At 39.2% G+C, this 23587-nt stretch overlaps 1 protein-coding gene across 3 annotated transcripts in view; it reads left to right on the forward strand.

Moving 5' to 3' along the window:
• Nucleotides 1-23587, forward strand: part of nalcn (sodium leak channel, non-selective) — a 64037-nt gene that overhangs the window by 23388 nt on the left and 17062 nt on the right. For all 3 annotated transcript variants that reach the window (XM_006788152.2, XM_035906797.2, XM_035906798.2), the window contains exons 13-18: nucleotides 3745-3876; nucleotides 5056-5223; nucleotides 10646-10837; nucleotides 12185-12322; nucleotides 12821-12895; nucleotides 23337-23473. In XM_006788152.2, coding sequence (XP_006788215.1) covers nucleotides 3745-3876; nucleotides 5056-5223; nucleotides 10646-10837; nucleotides 12185-12322; nucleotides 12821-12895; nucleotides 23337-23473 — 842 coding nt within the window. The remainder of the gene's footprint in view (nucleotides 1-3744; nucleotides 3877-5055; nucleotides 5224-10645; nucleotides 10838-12184; nucleotides 12323-12820; nucleotides 12896-23336; nucleotides 23474-23587) is intronic.

Here is a 23587-nt window from a genome sequence, read left to right on the forward strand (position 1 = left end):
GCATGTACTTTCTGCTCTCTGTCAGTATGCCTCTGTCTTGCTTCTTCTCACACACACACACACACACACACACACACACACACACACACACACACACACACACACACAGAGATCCATTCAGCCAGAACACCCATGGGGGAGAACGTCTGGTTGCTGGAAATGTCAAACTGCTTTGTCACGTCCAATCTCAGTCAGGGAGCTTAAGCACTGTGTGTCTAGAGTGGGCATGTGTAAGTTCGACACAAAAACACCCATCCCCAAGGCTATGAGCTCTGCTAGCCTAGCCAGTAAGTTGAGTTTTCAAAAGTAGGAAGAATTTTACAACAAACATGAAGTGAAAAAAGAAAAAGATTTGTGAAAGATTTGGCTGACTATACTGGCAGTTTCATAGCTCTGTATATGACTGGGTCTTATGCAAATGACATCATCTTAAAGAGCACCTTAACACCAGCTGAAGATCTTGTTTTTGCTGACATCCAGTGGTTTAAGTTTTCATCCACCTGCCGTGATGTAAAAGTTAGGGTGCTGTTGCTTGACTAGTCGAGTGAATTTTTGATCACATCCAACCCAGCATGCATGATACGGGAATCACACTAGAAAAGTTCAACCAGAGAGGGCAGCCAAACACTCCTGGATTTAAAGCCCAAGTTTATTTTAAGCTGTCAGAAACTTAGGGATATTACTAACTTAGTATTGCCTCTTCATATTTAAGACTATGAAAGCAATGGTCCCAGGAAAGTGAACTCAGTAGAATTTAGACATATGTCTAACCGATTTATACCCACAATTGCCCCTGAACCTGTGTGCTTAACCTCAAAACTGCTCCTTTTAACCCCTCCCTTTTTAACCCTCTTTAATTGCAATGCAGCCCTGCTGGTTAATTCAATTCAATTTTATTTATATAGCGCCAAATCACAACAGAAGTCTCCTCAAGGAGCTTCATAGATACAGAGAAAAACCCAACAATCATATGACCCCCTATGAGCAAGCACTTTGGCGACAATGGGAAGGAAAAACTCCCTTTTAACAGGAAGAAACCTCCGGCAGAACCAGGCTCAGGGAGGGGCGGCCATCTGCTGCGACCGGTTGGGGTGAGAGAAGGAAGACAGGATAAAAGACATGCTGTGGAAGAGAGACAGAGATTAATAACAGATATGATTCAATGCAGAGAGGTCTATTAATACATAGTGAGTGAGAAAGGTGACTGGAAAGGAAAAACTCAATGCATCATGGGAATCCCCCGGCAGCCTACGTCTATTGCAGCATAACTAAGGGAGGATTCAGGGTCACCTGATCCAGCCCTAACTATATGCTTTAGCAAAAAGGAAAGTTTTAAGCTAACAGTCTGCTGCTTTTTAGTTTGCTTTATTAGGAAGCTTAAAGGTATTTGGTTAAGGTTAGAAAAAGCCAAAAGTAAAGAAAAACAATATAGACATATAGGAGACAGAATACTGGCAATGATCAAGGTGTGCTACCAGTGCCATTGCTCCTGACAGAAGTCTGTTTTTGTACTGTAAGAGATTGTTGTCAGGTAAACATAAGTGTGGTAAAACAGCATGCAATACATCATGTAATATACCTGTCACTCTGTAGCTTGGTTGTGTAAGTTTATCTAATAATTCCTCACTTGTTTTCAAAGCAAACTGACTGCAGATCTGGATTTCTAGACTTTTGAGTTTGTACTGTAAGTGTCCTTGTGTGTAGGAGGGTGAATGGCAGGGGGCCCGTTTTCCTGGGGCGAATTTGATCTTTCCAGCAATGTTGCAAACGATCTTCATCTGTCTTAAAGTCTTCCTCTCACTTTTCACTTTTTCAGTCCTTCCTATTGCTAATCTCACATGCAAGTCTTTTTTTAGGGTGAGTCGTTCTACCCACTCACATGCTGTTCATCCCGCCATATACAATATGTGCAGTTTAGGGCTGTGATCACATCTGTCGCATTGTTTCCAAAAGAATGCGTCATTACCACATTTTTCTGAAAGAGCAGTCTGTGTCTCGGATCACTGTGGGTCAGTTTCTTCACATTCTCGTATTCCGTGATTATTTTCATCATGTGATGTTATCGGAGGCTTTCAAAGCCTCTGCTTTTTTCAGGGTAAACGGCGTACACTTATTGCTCCCTTTTTCTTGTTTTTGCCTGTCTGAATGCACACTGATTCTGATGTCTGGAAATAATGTTTCTCATTGTATTTAACGAAACCCCCTTAATTGCTTTTAAATTTCATGTAGGACTTTTTGCTTTTCTGTACTCTGTATATGTACATACACATGCCCAATGCATTCCAGGTGGGCACTTAAAACTAAATTGCTATTGTCTTCTTCTAAATTTAAATACCTGATGTCCATCATACAGGGTGTTGAAAAGGTATTGGCCAATTTCTTACTTTTTGCATATTTGTCACACTTAAATTAGACAATTTATTAAAGGGGAAAGAAGCTCTCCAACCCTACCTGGCCCTATGTAAAAAAAAAAGTAACTCCCCCCTCTTCTTAAATCACGACTTAACATTCATTAGCAACATGTCTGGAAAGCTGAGGTCACTTTCACTAGCCACACCCAGGTCTGATTACCGCTGAACCCTAAAAGAGACTATCCGCCCATTAGTTCATGCCCTGAGGCTCAAGCACAGTTGAGTTATGCAGCAGGACAATGGTCCAAAACGCAAACTTCCTCCATAGAGATGTAAAAGACTCATTGCCAGTTATTGCAAATACTTGATTGCAGTTCTTACAGCCAAGGGTGGCACTACCAGTTATTAGGTTTAGGTGCCAACCGGCCATCTGCTGCAAGGTACCTGCGACCGGCCATCTGCTGCAACCGGTCGCAGCCAATGGCCACCCCTCCCTGAGCCTGGTTCTGCCGGAGGTTTCTTCCTGTTAAAAGGGAGTTTTTCCTTCCCACTGTCGCCAAAGTGCTTGCTCATAGGGGGTCATATGATTGTTGGGTTTTTCTCTGTATCTATTATTGTGCGATCTACTGTACAATATAAAGTGCCCTGAGGCAACTTTTGTTGTGATTTGGCGCGATATAAAAAACTAAAATTGAATTGAATTATTATTTCACACAAGGCCATGTAGATTTGGATAGCTTTTTTTCCCCTTGAGAAATGAAATCATTACTTCAATATTACACAAAGATAACTTATGCTGGTTATCTTTGTGTAATATTACATTTTATTTGATGATCAGAAACATTTAAGTGTGACAAATTGGTAAAAAACAACAATAAAACAAGAAACCAGGAAGGGGGCCACACTTTTCACAGCACTATATCTCCTTTAGTGTGTGTTCTATCAAACCCTTTGTTTTTTTACTGCAGTTGGAGCTATATCCAGCTGTTTAAATTGAAAGTATATTTTTGTGTTATCTTTTGTCTGTGTTAGTTCATTAAAATCTCAGATAAACACAAACTCTAGCTGAACAAGTCACAATTGCAGATCTCTTATCGAACACCATGCAATACATTTTTTGTTTTCTCAGTCAAGGCAAGTGGGGTTTTTCTGTGGTGTTTTTGTTTCCACTGACAAAGATTGTCCAAATTATCAATCAATCTGTCAAAGTCTGAACAGATTGGACTGACACAGTCAACTACTGTCCAACATGCTGAATTGAGGGAAGCGTTCCCGACTGACTCACTGCCAGCTAATGGTCTAAATACTAATTGTCTCCTGTGTCTATTTGAGTAAAAGAAAACAAAAGCATTCCTGCTATTCTACTTCAATTACCTTTCTGCTTTTCACACAGCAAATGATGCGGTCATCTGTGTTCCACATGTTCATCTTAAGCATGGTTGCCGTGGATGTCATCGTTGCTGCTAGCAACTATTATAAAGGCGAGAATCACCGCAGACACTATGATGAGTTTTACCTGGCAGAGGTGAGATTTATCTATCTATCCATCTATCTAACTATCCATTGATCGATTGATTGATCGATATATATATATATATATATATCCAACATGCTGCAAATATATGACAACTTTTATTATTAATTTTAATTAAACGCAGAGTATTCTGTTTTAAGATTAAACAGCTTTACGGTAATTCTTGTTTTTTTGATTTTGTTTTTTTAATTTCATCATTTTAGAATATATGCAAGTGTCATACTGTGTGTCCTTCAGGTTGGTTTGATGTCATCTGTATGCAGGTGACATCACACCAACAATGACGATAAGGATTGTGCCCACTATCCCAGTCACTTCACACCTCACTCTCTTATACAGCTGGATGGAGGAGATAAGAAAAGGGAAAGCCCACACAAAATATTGCCTTCTGTCTCCTTCCTTTCCTATCATGCAGACACCCATCTGCAGATTTGTTCTAATCTGTGTGAAGGATTTGAAGGGTATATAGGAACGAGGCATTCGTTTTAGAGAAATGCATGTTTTACAGAATGTCTCAGATCCTTTGCATGGTAGTCCAGTGTTTTACTATTGCTGTCAGCTCGACTAGAAGATACAGATTTAAAATAAAAAAGAAGCAAAAAAAAAAAAAGAAATAATTTGAGAGTGCATTAGTGCACACGGAATAGTGAATTTGCAAGTGTGAGGTCACTGTGAACAGTATATGGCCGTTTCAGTAAGACAATGCCAAACCACATTCTGCTGTTAAAGGATCTGGGTACTAAAGTGACCTGTCTGTAGTCCTGGTCTGTCACCCTCTGAAAGCATGAAGAGAAACACACAAAAATATTTTTGCTTAAAAAAAGCACAACAGTCAACCTCCTTTTGTTTCAAATACTTTTTGAAACAGGCAAAGTACTGATGTAATATAGTGGTAAACATCTCACTGTCCTACATTTTTTTGAGCTGTCTATGTTTCTGTTGGATGTTTTTGGTTGGACACATCCTCTCTACTTCTTAGTAATGGGGTTGTATTATTTTAAACATTTTCATCATCAATATTTCTTTTTATATTAAAAAATTGTTATATATCAGCATGCTTTGCGACAGTGCATTGTAGCCATAAATAGAAGGTCATCCACAGAATATTATAGTATATGCCCTCCTGAAAGATGTCAAATGCAAAAAGGGATTTTCCCCCTTCTGTCCTAGGTTGCATTTACTGTGCTGTTTGACCTAGAAGCTCTTCTGAAGATCTGGTGTCTAGGCTTCACTGGCTACATCAGCTCCTCTTTGCACAAGTTTGAATCTCTGCTGGTGGTGGGAACCACTCTGCACATCTACCCTGACCTCTACCATTCCCAGTTTACCTACTTTCAGGTATGGTTGCACAACTGCATGCATAAACATTTTCATGCATTTTGATTGAAAAAGCACGATTCCGTACACATTTATCAGTGCCATGAAGAACAGATGCTGTGAATTGTTTTGTAACTTTCCCGTGATCATGCAAATAAACCATATCACTAGTCTCTGTTCTTCCATACATTTAAAGTTATTTCATGTTTTGCAAAAATGATTCCAAATATATCAGGAGAGGGTCTTTATTGATTCTGGGATTGGAGGAGCCCTCAAACATCACATGTCGGGTTTACGCTCTGCAACATATTTTGGACTCTACTTAAGAAAAATGTTGTTGGTGTGAAAAATGTTAATAATATCAGAATACAAAAATGTGCAGAAGAGTTCAACTCTATATGTAATTGCAAATAGAACAAAGACACAGTATCAGATATTTAAACTGAGAACATGCTTATTTTAAATTGAAGCCAGGAAAAATGTTTTAAAAGAAGTGGAGGCAACAACAGACAGGAGAAGAAATCTGCACCGAGGGCCAGGGCTGAAAGCCAATCCTAAATGGCCGTCTCGAGGATCTTCGGGCCCTTGGGCTGCATTGCATTAAAAACAGACGTGTAATCGCTGCACAGGCTGAGGAACCACTGTTAATGTTGTTTCTGCACCTGCAATATGTTAAAACTCTTCTGTGTAAAAAAAAAAAAACATATACAAACAAAAGATCCCAAAATGGCAAGTAATTGGTTTCCTCAGTACCCCATTGCTTTTGGAGTGCTGCTAAAAGAGTATGTGATGCAACACAGTAGCAAACAGGCCCATGACCCAGGCTTTTTTAGTCAAATAAAAAAGAAATGTCCATTTCATCATCTGATTTGTTGTCATCTAATAAAAGTAGGTTTAAAGTGATTTTCAAAACATTGCCTTTTACTTAAGTCTTAAGACGGAAACATTTAAAGTTAATCCAAAGCCAATTCAAAGTATATCTTTAATTAGTCTGAGGATCTGAGGTAAAATTACAATTTACAGTTGTGATCCGACTGGACCCCTGAATCCATGAATCCATCTACACAATCTACAATTAGATCCATATATATTTGGACACAACTTTGATTTTTTTACCTGTTTACTGAAACATATTCCAATTATAGTTATATAATGGACATGAACATAATGTGTAGACTTTCAGATTTCATTTAATGGTGTCCACATTCAAATTGGGTGAAGGGTTTAAGGGTTTCAGCTCCTTAACATGTGCCACCCTCTTTTTAAAGAGACCAAAAGTAATTGGATGATGACTCAAAGGCTATTTCATGGGCAGTGTAGGCACTTACTTTGTTATGTCATTGTCAATGAAGCAGTCAAAAGGCCTACAGTTGATTTGAGCTGTGGTGCTTGCATTTGGAAGATTTTTCTGTGAACAGACAACATGTGGTCAAGGAACTCTCCATAAAGGTGAAACAAGCCATCCTTTAACTGCAAAAACAGAAAAAAACCCATTCTAGGAGTGGTACATCCTGATAAAGAAAGAAAGCACTGGTGAACTCGGCGCCACAAAAAGACCTGAACGTCCCAGGACGAAACCTAGGAGTTTAGTAAAGCAAAGAAGTGGAATATATATAAATAAAACTTGAGGGGGTAGGGACAAATAAGTAAATACTTCTGCCTACTCCTTTTCAAACAAATAATGGAATAATATTTTGTAATGATTGTGAAGGCTCATGTTTGAAATGTTTGAAATAAAAATGAACTGAACTGAACTGAACTGAACTGAATATTCTTGAATGGCCAAGTTAATCACCTGATATTAACTGACGCGAGCATGCATTTCACTTGTTGAAGACTAAAGTTCGGACAGAAAGGCCCACAAACAAACAGCATCTGAAAGCTGCTGCAGTAAAGGCCTGGCAGAGCATTAAAAAGGTAGGAAACCGAGCATCTGGTGATGTCCATGAGTTCGAGACTTCAGGCTGTCATTGCCAGCAAAGAGTTTTCAACCAAGTATTAGAAATGAACATTTTATTTTTAGTTATTTAATTTGGCCAATTACTTCTGAGCCCCTGAAATGAAGGGACTGTATTAAAAAGTTCATCACATTTTTATTCTTTCTTTTTGTTCAGTCCACTGAATAAAAGGTGAAAGTCTGCACTTTAACTCGTCTGAGTTGTTTCATTTAAAATTCATTGTGGTAATGTAAAGATGCCTAAACATATTTAGGGACCTAACTGTGTATTTTCTGATGACTAAAATTTCTTTACCCCAGGACCTTGTTGGGTTCGAATCCACCACTTGGCTGGTGCCTTTCTGTGTGGAGTTGGCATGTTCTATCCGTGCTTGTGTGGGTTCTCTCCAGGTACTTGTGCTTCCTCCCACAGTCCAAAGACATTCAGTTAGTAGGACAAGGTTAATTGGTGATTCGAAATTGCCCATAGGTGTGAAAGTGAGTGTGAATGGTTGGCTGTCTCTTTGTGTTAGCCCTGCAACAGACTGGCGACCTGTCCAGGTTGTACACTGGATAAAATTAGTTTTTATGTTTCTTATTTCTCAGTATTGTGTAGATATCTGATGTTTTCAGGGATATTTTCAGTGAAAAGTTACATTCTGGTTATTTATTGGTATTTTGTAGGGATCAGTTATGTGACTTTTGCATATGAGCCAAACAGCTGGGATGTTATTCTGTTGGTGGAAGCAACAGTGTATTATGCCTTTGGCCTCACTTTTGTAGAGGTGCTAGTTGTAGTGCTCCATGCTTTTTTTTTCTCTACACATTCTGTGTTGTCCTTGAATGCTTGTGTGGGTGTGATCTTACATCCTCCAAAATGGTTTGCACATTTTTTTTTCTTTTTTGCATTCCAGTGTTCAGGCCAGAAAAACCAATGGTCCATGAGGGAAGGTGCCTTGTTGTTCTAACAAAGCCTTTAAGTGTTGTATCGGACCAAATTTGAACCGATTGACCTTGATCTAGTAACTATGACAGAGCTCTGAGGATGATCTAACAGGAAGAGGCTTCTCGATGGGTTTTTAATGAGCCTTGACCAAACAATCTGCCCGCTGACTCTCTCACAATAGCTGCCATTCCCACATGTGCAAGGCTTTCAATTCGAGACCTGGAAATATAGAGATTAGCTGTGGCTGAACAGTTGAAAGCTACAGTTCACTTGATATTTGTTACACTGTTATATGAGTTTTTCCAAAATGAACATTGCATTTATTTTAATTCTGTTAAGTGTGATTGAATTTATGTGTATGGAAAAAATGCCGTCAGTGGTTGTACACAATGTTTCCACCATTTTTTTCTAATGCAATTACTTCATCCTTTTAACTAATAAGTAATTTTTTTTAGAGAATCTTTAAGTGCATTGCTTCTGCCTCACTCATTGATCGTGCTTACTTTTCATCTTTTTCCAAGCAGGTTGCACTTTTTAAGAAGATGACATTTTGTCATGAGTAATTAATTAAAATTTTCTGTGCTCAAATCAGGTTTCTGTCTTGGACAGAAACTAGAAGAAACTAGCCAAAGCAGTTTTTGTATTGTCTCTTTTTTATTTAGTTCTGTCTAACGAGGCATTTGAAAAGCTTAATTCTTTAGGTTCCTGCTTATTGTAAAACTTTGACACACACACACACACACACACACACACACACACACACACACACACACACACACACACACACACACACACAAACATGCACAAAGGTCCATTCAGCCAAATCAGCCCATATAAATGGGCCAGAAGAATGGACACTTCCCATCTGTGTGCATTATTAATTTATTTATTGAGAAAGGCAGGAAGTGGTATAATTGTTCAGTGTTTCTTGTAAGAGTCCACTGCTCAAATTAAAATCCTTGGTATTTATTACCAGGCAAATCACACAGTTTAGTTTCGTGTTAAGAATTGCGTTGGCTTGTATGAAGCCGAATTCAGAAGCTCACGCACCAACCCAGCTGGAAAATGATTCTCTGGGTGTCATTTATTGTTAATTATCAGTGTCAGATACACTATATTATTTGGCATACAAGAACAAGGTTTTGATTAAGTCAAAATCATCTTGTCGCCAAACCAAGCTGCTTTTTTGCTAATGTCACGTCTGGTTTTAAGAAATGGAGATTTGTTTCAGTCTGAACTACCTCAATGTACCTAATATGAATTCTGAGAATAAAAACAAGACAGCAGCAGCTTTTTGTTTGAAGAAGCAGGGGGGGGGGGGACTAATTTTGCTGGTAATTGCCTTGTATCCTCTGTGGATTTACCCTTGTTTGCTTTGTCCTTAGCCTCAAATTATTAATTTATTTTAAAATAGACAGTTGCTATTAGGGGTGGGGGAAAAAATCGATACTGTGTAGTATTGTGATATTTTGTTTGCTAATAATGTATGGATACAGGGACAGCAGAAATCGATATTTTGTTACAAAAAAGGTTTTTGTGCTCTGACTTCAGAGCATGTTGATCCTTTTTCTGAGCAAGAATCCTGACATTCCTTCACTGGCCAAATGTGACTTACTTATTTTAATTTAAGACATGTTTTATTTTAATTAAGTTTAAAACTTTTTTATTTAATGTAAAATTATATTTTGTTTTAATTTACTTTCAAATTCTTCAGTTGCTGAAGGGGCTGCATAGTTTTCATAAATTGCATAGTTCAGAATAGCTATAATTGTACCAGATGGTTGCATTCAGTTAAGTTGGACTAGACTGTAATACAAACCGTTCAGTTTGTCAACAATAAAACTGACTGAAATGAGAGAAAGACTGAGTGTGATATTAGATAAAAATGAATATTGATAAAGTTTACCTTTATGCACAGAATCTGAATATCACAAAATATTTTAAAAAAAATTGCAATAATATCGTATTGTGCGTTAAGTATTGTGATAATATCGTATCGTGGGATGTATGGTGATTCCCACCTCTAGTTGCTATCATGGTATGTAAAGAGTGGAACATACTTTGTATCACTTCTGCTGTGAGTGTTATTACTGTCTTTATTTTTATTTTTTACTTGAGGCTTCCTTTTAGAACAGTATCCTATGTTTGTCTTTTTTATTTTGTTGTATATCTAGGATATAGGAGAGAGCTGTTTATTTGGCCTAGTATGGGATTCTAAAGAAAAGCTTGTGGTCGAAGGCTTTGCAGAGAGGAGCTCGATCAATAGCTACTCTCTGATCCAAGCCTGACAAAGATGCATTACCTTTTGGGATTGTTGTCACCACAAGCAATTTAGGGACTAATCCCACTGACGGACCACAGTATCACCTCACTGTTACCACTGGATCAAGTTTAATGCTCTCACTTTTAAAATCAATATGTAATCAATGTGCTGCTCTGTTTGCTTTTTATAACCATGATATGTATTTTAAATTCTCCCTAAAACCTAAATTATAAACTTTATAAAAGGGGGGCACAGAAAGCAACCTGATGGTAGTGATGTGTCTTTTTCTTTCCCTTAGGTGCTACGTGTGGTGCGCTTGATTAAGATTTCCCCAGCTCTGGAAGACTTTGTCTATAAGATATTCGGACCAGGTAAAAAATTAGGCAGCCTGGTGGTGTTCACAGCCAGCCTTCTCATCGTAATGTCTGCTATCAGCTTGCAAATGTTCTGCTTTGTGGAGGAGCTGGACCGTTTCACCACCTTCCCCAGGGTAAGCAACCTTGAAGCTTATGTATATTTATAGAGCCAAGATTGTCTTGTCTGTGGGTTTGTGGTCATTCTTAATTCCTTAGACATCTTCAGTAACCATGATTTATTTGAAGAGACTGTTTGGTAGGCTGCCATCAAGAGTTAAAATTCAGTTTTTCTTTTGTCAGCTTTGTCTCAGCATGATTTTCTTAAGTTCTTAAGAAATTAAGAAAAAGCAGTGCTACTTGCATTTCCATTGCACTGCCAGGCAGCCTCTCTATTGTGTGTGCCACACTCGGCAACCTTTTCAAAATTGCCCAAGGTTGTGTTTTAATAACATACATCTTGTACCCAGAAGAGGGGACCTGTGGGGTGGAAAGGAATAGTTTCTTCTCAGGCAAACATGCAGTGCAATTTAAATTGGACTATTCGGGTACATAAACTACACCAAAAGGAATTTATTTTTTTATTTTTTTATGAGCAGCACCAATAAGGAAATCTCATGCATCCAGTGGGGAGGCCCTGCAGATGCTGATAATAGGTAGCATGACAGGTCGACAGATGTGGCATCTCCTTTGATTTTTAAGTGCTCGCAAGCTTCTCTCTCTCATTAGCGACGTCTTTCCATCACCTATTTTTTTTCCTTCTCTCCTTTCCAACGTTTCTCTGATCCCAGGCACAGCGGGATATGAAGGGCTGCTCACGAACAGATGCCACTTGTTTGCTGTGTTTCCCCTTCTCTCTCTTACTTTCCCTCTTCTGTTTCACACACTCACATAGATGCATCCAGTCACGTCATACTTAATCATGTTTGGCTGCCTTCCCTATGGGCAGACCTGTTGTTGGGTTTTGTCTTTATGTGCAGTGACTGGGACATTGTAGCAGGTGGGAGGGGCAGAGGCGGTTGGGGTGGGCGGGGGTGTGGGGCCAGCTGGGTGGGTGCTGTCTGAAGGAGAAAGGGTAAGAAGAAAGTGCAGGCGTGCCATTTGACTCCAGGGGCTGTCGTGTCGCAGCTGGCTGTTCCCTACACCTTCATCTGACCTCTCTCAAGTGCATGAGAGGGCAGGAGACCAGAGGAGAGGGGAAAAAAGGAAAAAGCTGTCTCCTTGCTTTTTTTCTGCATTGCTTATGTTTGGAAATCTTAGTCGCAGGGTTGTGAAAGATGGTCAGAAGGGGATATGTGCATTAGCTGTGTGATTTGCTCACCAGTGAAAGGGAATCTTTCAAATGCCAAATGTCTTTCTCGGTTTGATTTCCTTCCTCTTTGCTTTTGTCTTTCTTTCCCGCTCTGGGCTGCTTTCACTTTAGATGGCTTCTCTGGCCTTCAGTCTCGCTCACTTGCTTTTACCCTGTGCTTCCCTCCCTTCAGGCATTCATGTCCATGTTCCAGATTCTAACACAGGAGGGCTGGATAGATGTCATGGACCAGACCCTGGTGGCTGTAGGTCATATGTGGGCTCCAGTTGTAGCCATTTACTTCATCCTCTACCATCTGTTTGCCACCCTGGTGAGGAAGAAATGTTGCTGCATGAAATGTAAAGTTAATTAAATAGACTGTTGGAATTGTGTTTTAGTACATTGTAAATTGACAATAGAAATCTATATTAAAACGCTGTATTCTGTGTTTTTGCTCTGTTAAAAACTAGTTAGAAGTTTAAAGTGACGAAAGGATACATGGATTTCTTTCTTTATATTTTCAATTAGAGCCATGCCCCTTCATTGTTCTCTCAACTGGCACATCTAATCACAGTTAATCAGACTTGCAGGCGTAAGAAGTGCTGACATTTCAGTGTTTGGCCTTCTGATACGGGGAGCCATCAGACAGCACAGACGCTCTCTAGATGACTCACAGCTCACTCTAGACAGATAGGATGTCTCCCGTGAGAAAACGAGCAACAAATACAATTACTGAGCGGACTCCATACTTGAAAACATCTTATTATTACTTTAATGATATTAATGACACAGGAAACGTTCAATGGCACTTTGTCTTATTGCATTTTAGATTCTGCTCAGTCTTTTTGTGGCTGTTATTTTGGACAATCTGGAGTTGGATGAAGACTTGAAGAAGCTCAAACAGGTAAGAGGTTTATATCAGATACAGAGGCTCGCTAGTTATCGTAATGGAAATGCTGACTGTTCAAATGAATACTTACCTCATTCCATCTCATAAGGCAAGTTTAGTGTCTGATTTTATTTATTTATTTATTTTAATATAGGATGTACTAGCCAGTCTTCAAATGTTTAGATATTAATATTGCCTCATTAAGAACACAAGCCTTGCTGGCAACTATTAAAATCTTTGAAATTCAAGCTAAATCAAGCTAAACCATCCATGGGTTTTGCAAATAATGTGAATAAAACTGGTGTCATGACAATGCCTCGCTAAGCTTGTGAGATTTGCCTTGGCGGTCTTGTATTTACTATGGCAATGACTGTATTGTATATCAGTGAATCGCCAACAGCTTTGTGAGGGGTATTTTCAGATCTTATGTGTTGCAGTGTTGTAGTGGAGCTACGGGATGCTGTTTTTTATACTGGCTTATTTGCAAAGCTGTCGAGTCATCTGTAGTTTCCACCTTCTCTTGTTAATCTTCTTTCTGCTTATTTATTCTTCTGTTGCCATTAGATCCTTTTAAAAAGGAGTACAAAATTGTTATACTGATTGGGGCAGTCCGCTGATTCTTTTACCATTTGTTTTTTGAGTATGTTTAGCACTGTTGCATAAAAAGACTCTTTTATGCAAGTTTTTCCTGTTTTTCAAAAATGAGGTGCCACTGGTTTTCCTTTGAAAGCTCTTTTGCTATATTATTGGATCCAGTGTATAGGTAGGGTGACTAACCATCCTCTTTTTTTGCACTTGTTGATACAACAGATACAACAGTTCATATGGATATTTGGTTTTTGAAAGCATCCATCACATGCAATCAAAATCAGCAGCGGCAAAGGTGACGAACAGGACGCTTCCTGTTCGTCACCGAAAAATATAGTGACACTAACCTCTGCAATAGCAGTAGTTCAAAAAGTAAAAAATGGAAAACAAATGAAACAAAAACGAAATGTCACAAATTTGACTAAACAATGAAATGAATTCTACACATGTACTATATCCACTTAGAACAAAACTGTTCATTTTTCAGACTTTTGAATCATCTTCTAGTTTAAAACTCGAATCATGGCTGACTTGCACCACTCCACTCCTAGTGTTCTCACCCTACGAAAAGCTTAACAGAGACATACTAAAGATTTAAGGCGCTGATTATTTTTGCGTTCTCTTTGTATCCATACAAAACCTTTACACAATTGTTTAATCAACTTGAATAGCATTGTGTACACACGCGCTCATATAAACTGTGTACAAGTGATGGCTGACAGGTCTCAGCTTCCTTGGACAGGTTATTTCCCACAGCTGAGTGATTAGGTGCAGTGAGTGTAAAATTGCCTATTTTACAGGTGCTTCAATCATGGATACAGGGCTGACTGTAAATAAATGATAGATGGTAATCACCCTCCCTTCATGAGGCTTCTGCAAACATTTGGCAAAGGCCCAACAACATGTCCAGCATATCTAAGAAATACACATGTAGGCCATGAGGGATGAGAAACCAATTACGGTGTATGTGATGGGTAATTTTTGCCTGGTTCTTGATAAATGACTTCACTGACTATTTGACTCACTATTTATCACAGGTGTGAGTTGTATTTATGACAAGCACTTTAAAAAAAAAAAAAAAAAAAAATTTTTTTTGTTTCTTTTCAGCTCAAAAATAGTTTTGTTACTAAAAGTATTGTGATTACAGACCGGATATCGATCAATATTTAGAGTAAGAATGCGACACAAAAGCCATGTGTGTGCATGTTGTCCTCCCTGAGACATTTTTAATCCTTTCTTCTTCACAGTTGGCTGAGCACAGTGACAGATGCTGTGTTCAAATTAATTGGAAATAATGGAACAACAAATTGAAGCAGAATAAACTATTCAAAGAGTGACTTCATACAAATCGTAGAATGTTACCTTGTATATTATATGAATTTTTATATTTTTATATCAGTGTGTATGCTGAGTCTCTGCTTTAGGTAGAAAGACCCACAGTACAGGGAACACTGCATGCAGTGTGTAATTAGTGGTATTATTAGCTCAATGCGAGCAGTGCTTTTACGGTAATGTTGAACAATGAGTTTTAAATTACTGAGGGGAAAATTATGCTTTTGAAGGTGGTTGGTGACATTGTTTGTCTTTCACTGCCCTGGTCACGCTCTTTGTGTTTCAGAAATATCAGTTGTAAAACCTGTCAAACATGTCAGCTCCCCTTAACCTCCATTGTGTTTAGCTTCCACCCATGAAAAATGTCAAGGATACAGGACCAGGGTGGTTGCAGGCAGAAAGATGGGCTAGTGGGCTAGCAGTAGCTTTATGTATGCGTATCTCTGATTTGGTGTCAAGCCTTTTGGAAGAGTCACAGTTCAGTTATGCAGATTTTCCCAGATGGTATGCCACTGCCAGTGTTATGTACTATGTAATCTCTTTAAACCTGATGTCCACACAGGTCAAGATTTTGGTGTGAAAAGCTTTCTGTTTGTAGTCTGCTGTAATCTTAGTTCTATTGAGTAGACACATTTGAACTGGCTTTGTTTGCATGAAGATAAGAGTGAAGTTTAAATCAGAAAACCATCAGTTTTTGTCTAGTGGCAAGCTAGCTTTTTATTTATCTGCACTTGTGAAAAATCAGCGGATGGAACTGGACGTCTCAGCTCAGAATCCAAGGGATACAGCAGAAGCCCTGAAAAAATGACCGTTGTCCTCAGATGCTAAGTCAGCAGACCAGTTTGCAGAATGCGTTCTACGTGAAATCCATCATAGTCTTGTTATATACTCCTCTCTGACATTAACATGATAAATGACTCCTAATGAACATATACTGGTCTAATTTATTTCGTTTGATTTAGTGCACTGGTGTGTAGTGGTTAATGCTGTTACCTCACAGCAAGAAGGTTCCAGGTTCAGTTGAGAACAACTAGGAGTTTGCATGATCTCTTTGTAACTGTGTGGTTTTCCACTGGGAACTGTGGTTTTCTCCCAGTCCAAAGACATAATTGATGGGTATTTTGGTGTGAGTAAACATGGTTGTCTGTCTCTTTTTTTACCCCTGTCATGTGCTGGCGTCCTGTGACAGCTGGGACGGGCTTCAGCCCTCCTGTGGTTAAGAAAGCAGATGGATTCAAATCAGTTAAATAAGATGTCTTATTAATATCCATGCACAGTAGTTCACAGTTCTTCTGATTATTTGCTCTGGGGAACACTGGCAGGTTACGTTCTTTTCTTGAACCATTTCCTGCAGGTATTTATAACGTTATTTAGTCAGCTTTATGTTTGACTGGTCCAACTTGGAAATAAATTTTCCTGTCAGGCATATTAGGTCAGCAGTAACCTCTTTAGAACAGTTCTGGGTCATATAGCCATCAACAGAAAAATATCGATATTTACCTTTGAGACATTTGTTTCACAGTGTGCATGTGAATCAAAAAAAAGGAAAAAAGTATAGCATCTTAAACACATATTTTCTGAAGATCCAAGATGCCCCCCCCCCCCCCCCCCCCCTTTATTTGTCTTTATTCTTTTAGTGAGTGTAAGGGAAAAGTGAGCAGGAGTATAAAGGCACCGTGATCAAGGGGATCAAACTTTCTATGCTGTGTTATCTGATTGGTTTAATGATGCATGAGGTTTTGGCAGGTTTAACAGTCGTGAATCAGTGCATTGTAATCAGAGAGCCCGGAAGCAGGAGTACAGTTATGCTTGTATGCACACAGGCACATTCAACTGTCCATACTCAAGTATCATGAGTACAAAAGTAACAGGAAAGTCTTATTGGTTCTTGAACACACACATACACAGATGTTCATCCTCCACTCATCAATGTTGATTAGGATTGTGTATTTAATGCTTGAGATGAAATTAGATGGAAATGCATAATGAAAGGAAGACCGGGACAGGAGATGACTAGACAGAAATGAAAGGAGGAAGGAGATCCCTGCCACACACACACACACACACACACACACACACACACACACACTAGACGCACACACTCATTCACAGCCCCCTAGGTGTGCTTTAGTACACAACTAATAGGAAACACCCTCACAGGGTGACTGTGACTCAGGTGGTGGGGCAAGCTGTCCACTAATCACAACGTTGGCAGCACCTCCACCTGTCAAACGTCCTCAGTCAAATCACCATTCAAATCGCAATCTTTGATCAAGTGACTGACCAGGAGTGAGAACAAGGTGAAGTCATGCATGCAAGACAAGAATTATAGAGGAGGGAAATGTTTTTACTCTTTTATGTTACTCTTTTTTTGTATTAATAAGTTAATCATCATAATAATCAATTAAGGTTTAGTAATTTTGTTAACAGTGCACATAAAACCACAGGCGGTATGCATATCTAAATTGTGAGTGAAACCTTTTCAAAAGGAGGAGGTTGCATGTTGTTGCTGCCTGCTATTGTGCTGCTTTCATCTATGCTGCCATAGTTTGGTGGGCTATGTGGTGAGAGAGACTGATGGCCTGTCTTCATCCAACAAACTGTTCCTACTCGCAGAACAGTGCAGGACCAGAGGCTAGGAGCTTGAAAGGGAAGGGGGATGTTTATAGATGCCCGAAGATAGAGAAAGGTGTTTACCCCTAAAGGCAATGATGATGATGATAATGCATTTTTTATTTGTGCAAGGTATGAATTGTCAGTAGTAAAAAATCAGTTTCTTATTGCACACACACACACACACAGATTTTTGCATATCTGTTTGTTTGGGTGAAGCTGAATATTCTAGTAACCAAACAGGTCCTCAGGCCAGGTAGATGAGTCATGAGGAACACATTTGCAAAATACTTAAAGGGGACACGAATCTTATGCAGTCTTTTCCTTCTGTTCTTTGACACTTTCTCTCTGGCTTTTAAATTATTTTATAGTTTTATGTGGAAAGGGCAGAGGACAGGTAAAGGCATTGTGATTGTCTTTTTGTCCATCAGTGTTAGTAAGCTTATTTTAAACAGCTGCAGGTATATCCCATATAGTGCAGCTGTTGATCAGAATTCCTTAAAGAGCAACATTTGCACTATATAGAACAGAATAATAAGCTTATTTTTCCAGTGCCTTTACCTGTCACAAGACATGTAAGTGTACTATGTGAGCATTAACTCATTTGCAATAAAAGATAAATTTATAAGGGAACTTGACGAGCAGCATTATTGATATTGTAATAATATCATTGTCGCTTTTCCCACAATAACTGTGTCTTGAAAATCTGATGTTGTGACATAACAGTTGGGTATGAATGAGGTAGAGAATGATTAATTACTATTATACAACGGTGACAGGAGCATGCTGTATCATTGTTGCAATAGTGATCCTTTAATTACTTTAACATGTCTTTATATAAATTCTGAGAAAAAACAAAGGCTACTCTACATTTGTGTAAATATGATGTAGCTTGTTTGGACATGTTAGTTCTGTCTTCTCTTATATCTGTGCTGGAACCTCCATATTTGGTTAAATGTTTAACATTAAAAATCTTTTGTTCAGAAGAATTTTGTTTAACCAGAAGCGTTGAAAAGTTTTATTGTTTTATTACCTCCCACTAGAGATTTCATTATTTATGAATTAAAGTAAAAGCCTGTCCTCAATCTTCTTGATTTAATGGACCAAGGACCTATTTGGGGATCTAGCAGAGGGGGAGAAAGGCGAGGAAAACAGAGGGAGCGGAGAAGAAAAGAGCATACCCCCTTAGAGAATCCCAAAACAATGTTTTCTTATCTTTTCAATGTCACTTTCAGTTTTCTATTAAAAACACTCCCGGCCTTGTGCCTCTGTTATTTTCTGAAACTAGCATCAGCACACACAATAAAACACAGGCACATGGACATTTTTATAAAAGAAAGAAGTCTTTATGGAAATGCAGTTTTAAGTGATTTTTTTTTCATGTTTATTATGTTTGCTTTGGGCTGTCGTCACACATTCATGGTAAGAATTTCCAACATGTAGGCATACAGAATATCTGACAGTATTTTCATACTTTTGGATCTAAAAAAGAAAGACTATAATAGGGGGAAAAAACAAGAGGCTATGTGAGACCAAGAAAGGCAAGCATGGGTATACAAAACAAAGATTAGGTTCAACATACCTCCTTAACCCATTAATCTTTTTTAAGCCCAAAGCAACATAGCTGAACGTGATACAGTTTTGGACTTTCAGACAATGGCACCTGCAGTTGTTTTGAGTATCAGGGGTAGCTATTAGAGGTTTATGGGCTGTGTGGCTTTACAGCAACTCCGCAGTATGCCTCATTACCCAACTAATGTGAAGAAAGAGGGTGACCCTGCTTACTCGCTCTCTGATCTCCTTCCACTGGGTATTGCAGCTTTAGGCTCACAGGCCTGGGGAAGACTTTGAGGAATGTGGAATGCAAATAGGTTGTTTCCAATTACTATGACCGTGCGTGTTTTTGAATTTTTCAGCATTTTAATATTGGCATATATCATGGCTAAAATTGTTGAGCTGGCACAAATTCATAAAAAGAGAGCGACGCACACTGCAGATGTGCCGAATGATGGATCGCACAGCAAGTAAAGCTGTGTTATTATTACGAAAATGTGCCGTCTGGGGTCACGCACGCACACATCCTCCCGCGTACACAGCTGTTGTCTGGTGGTGCTGGTGAAAGGCAGGCTGAATGGTAAAATGCAGATGATTTTATGCACTCCCACAGGCATTTGACGGATGTGTGTGGGCCGCAGTTTGGTAGGCGGCTGTTCATGAGTTCCTCATTGTTCGGCCACTCGCAAATATTATCGGTGTTTGCGTGAGCTAGATTTGCTTTACAGGACTGAGAGTTCTGAAGGATTGTCCACTGCGAATATTAATACTGTAGACACTAACCTGCTTGAGTCATTCTTCTAATTCGCAGATCCATTTGTCCTTCTGCTAAATGGGATTTTTATCCGAATGGAGCTGTTCTTGCAGCTGTAAAATGAAGCTATCATGAAAAGTTGGGTTGTTCACCTGTAGATGGATAAAAGTATTACTATTGGATAACAAGGTGAACTTCATCGTTATACAGGGCTTTGCTTCTTTCTACCAGCAAAGAAAGAAAAGCAGTTGATTTTTCCCTCTGAATTCTCTCAATCTTCAATACTCTCTGGCTCTGGCTATTTCAATCCTGACTGCTTCATGCTCTCCCTGAACTACGGCTATGACTGAATTGGGTTTAATGCTTAATGCTAATGGTCAGTATTAGTTTTTTTCACCCCTCTCAGCCATGGTCAAGAGAGCTGTGGAAATCCCAGATGGAAAGTTCCCTAGCTCAGCGGAGCCTGAAATTGGCTTGAATGAAGGGGGAAGCAGTGGCAGGTCACCTGAATGGGTCTCAAGGCAAAAGCACATTAGTCTTGGCTCCATTGTAACTGCGCCATGCATTAAATCTCATCAGTGGCAGGGAAAGCAGTAGTTTTGATTTATCAGCCGTTAACTATGACACAAAAAGAAATTCCTTTTTTCCCCACTTGCACATAGACATACAAGTGGAATATAAATATCCCACATTTGTCACATGTACACACATACTTTTAGTGCTTATTCCTTAAGGCGTATATAACAAAGCACATAGGGCAGCGAATGCAAGCTGTCACTTATAATGCTGTTTTAGTCTTCAGGAAAATATTTATCCCTTTCACTGTTGCTCCAACACGTTCACTGTGCACGGTGCAGTTAGCTAATGTCCTGTGTTATTGCTTTGAAGTGGATTTTTAGAGAGTCCTTGTTCGATCAGAGCGTGAGACTTAACCAAGTGCAAAGTTGTGAGATGTTAAAGTAACACAAAACAAAGAGCTGCAAACTCCAATAACAATGCAGAGCTGGGGATAAATCTCAGTGCAGTCATACGTTTGATTATTGCAGTCACAGTAATAATTTGATCAATGTTTAAAACAAAACTATTTATTCTAGTGCCTTAAAGCTTGTAAAGCCTTAAACTAAGTATTAGATATGTTCATAATACTTGATTGTGCCAGTTTGGCCAGGGTTCTTTTCTTCTTCTTTTTTTTTTTTTTTAAATCTTTGCCTTGATAGCAACAGTATTGATACATTATTACAGTACGGTGAAAACCTGATAAAGAGGCAGTGCGAATGTGCACTTTCATTTTCAGGAACACATAAAATCAGTAAATCAGCAGAGAATAGATTTTGTGTGAAAGCAATCTCTTCTTCCTCATTCTTGTTTACTTTATTGATTTTACAGACAGAAGACCTGCTGCGTTAGCATTAGTTGGTGATCTATGGCAGCTTATGAGTGTAACTACACATACAGGCGAAGCTTTCACAGAGGAGCTTTCCACAGTGTTAGAAGTCGAGGAAACTATGCATTGCACTACACTCGTCACCCCAAACAGCAATCTGTGGCACAGTGGACTCTGATCAACGTTCCATTGATAAATTTAAATGTAAATTTGATGCATGTGAGTATGAATAAGTGTGTCTAGCTCACACGACAGTGGCGGGTTTTTTTTGTTTTGTTTTTTTTTCTTAGAAGAGGATGAAAAAATTAGAATAAATGGAGTCTGAACCTGAAACTGAGATCGTGAAATTTAATGCTAACTTTTTTTTAAAAATATGTTTCAAGAAACCCAAGGATGATTTATAAAAGAGTATAAATATTTAAACAAATATATAAATATACAAAAAACAAAAGGCTAGGGGTTAAAGGCTTAGTTGTAGAGATGACTTTTGATGAGTTTCTTGAAGGACTCCATTGACGGGGCATTGCAAAACTCTTTTGGGAGAAAGTTCCAGAGGGTGGGAGCTGCCACACTGAAGGCTCTGTCCCATGGCTGGGGATCTAAGCATCTGAGACTTTGTGTATGGGTGGAGCAGGTCACACAGGTACTGAGGGACCAGGGCTTTAAGGGATTTGTAAGTGAGAAGAAGGAACTTGTAAGGATGATCTTATATAAAGAAACACTGAGACTTTGAGTTTGATAGAATAGAACAAGTTCTGTAAAGGATAGAGGGAAATCTTTGCTTTGTTGCGTTGTTGTAGCAGATAAGGGTGTAGGGGTTTGTTGAAGGTGCACATCTCACTGAGTTGGCCCAATTGATTAGTACCCTTGGGAGCCAGGAGGTCCATATTAATGCTGTGTGTGTGTGTGTGCGTGTGTGTGTTTCAAGTTTCAGTAAAAGAACTGCAGCACTGAAAATAAGCTCACAATTGTGCTCAAAACATTTTCTTTCCTATTCTGTACTCTTGCAGCAAACACAGCACGCAGTTCTTTTAAATAATGACTTGTTTTACATCTTGAAATCCATTTGTCTTTTTTTTTTCAATCATCAATTAAGTTTTGTGTCGTTATTTTTGCCGGCTTCCATCTGTTGGCTTGTCTCTTTTACCTTTTTTTAGTCTCTGTTTCTCTTTCTGCCCTGTGTCTATCTTGGGAGTCAGAGTATAGACAGAAAGCCTAGGCAAGAGAACGCTGGTTCCATCTTCACAGTATGCCACACACCCACTCAGGGTAAAGAAGAAGCTCCAACATTTTAGTCTGCTAAAAAAAAAAAGAGGAAGTGGATAGGCAGATTTCCATCCCTTCCTTTCTCAGGTTTCTCTGTTTTCTGGCTGTTATCCCTCAGATCCGAGAGGCTGTTCCAGTCATTTGGTCGCTCACAGTCAGACAGCCGCTGACAGAAATACCTATACGGGGAACAGAACGCAGGGACGTTTTTATCAGCAGACAGACAGTCACACAACGCCATGACTGACAGAGAAATATTCACAGAGCCCAGTCAATATATTTCACAGCAGTTACCTTCTTCGAATGATAAGCTCCAGTTCCCCTCGTAGGCCTAATCTGCAATGCATCAGGGATTATCTCCATGCACCCATACAGAGAATACCTGCAAGAGAATTTCAGTCAGCCCCCCCAATTAGTAATTAATGGAAATAATTGGTTTCAGTCCCTTTGTCATCTTTTGATTTCACCAGTCTGCGCTGCATTGCTTAAGCCCGCACACATGCACATTATTCTGTCATTATTGTTTCTTTTCTCCATTAACCCCTCCAGAGTAATCTTTCTTTTTTTTTATCTTCTGTTGCCTTCTCCCTTCTTTTCTGAAAAGTAAGTGGGATCTCATCCTAAACGTGGTTGTCTGTACTGTATGTGTTGTGAGTGTTGTAGGTAAGTGTGTTGCTGCCATCATCTGGCAGAAATATAAAGCTGCACCCTCAAAGCCGTTACCTCTGGAAATCCCACACATAACCTCACACCTTCTGCTTATGAATAGCAAGGAAAACCTGCAGATCTCAAGATCAAAAACCTTCATACAACCCGAACTCAGTCTAACCGTTCCCCGTTTCCCCCCTCCTTGGTTTCTAACTTAAATCCCTCTTTTCTCATGCTGTCAAGGCCGACTGCATTCTTTAAGAGTGCCCTGCAGTTCTGTTCTGTGCCTAAACTGCCTCTCATCCTCCTTCTGTTAGCTCAAGCAAAGCGAAGCCAATGCTGACACCAAAGAGAAGCTCCCTCTACGACTCAGGATCTTTGAAAAGTTCCCCAACAGACCTCAGATGGTGAAGATTTCCAAGCTTCCATCTGATTTCACTGTGCCTAGGATCAGGTAAACACACAAACACACACCTTAAACACAAAAACTTTACATAATTTGGGCTATTTTTTGTCATGAAGAGAAAATGAAGAACGATATCCACCAGAGCTAAAAAGATACACAGAC

The sequence above is a fragment of the Neolamprologus brichardi genome, chromosome 16, assembly GCF_056152115.1.
Source record: "Neolamprologus brichardi isolate AB-2024 chromosome 16, ASM5615211v1, whole genome shotgun sequence".
Lineage (NCBI taxonomy): Eukaryota > Metazoa > Chordata > Actinopteri > Cichliformes > Cichlidae > Neolamprologus > Neolamprologus brichardi.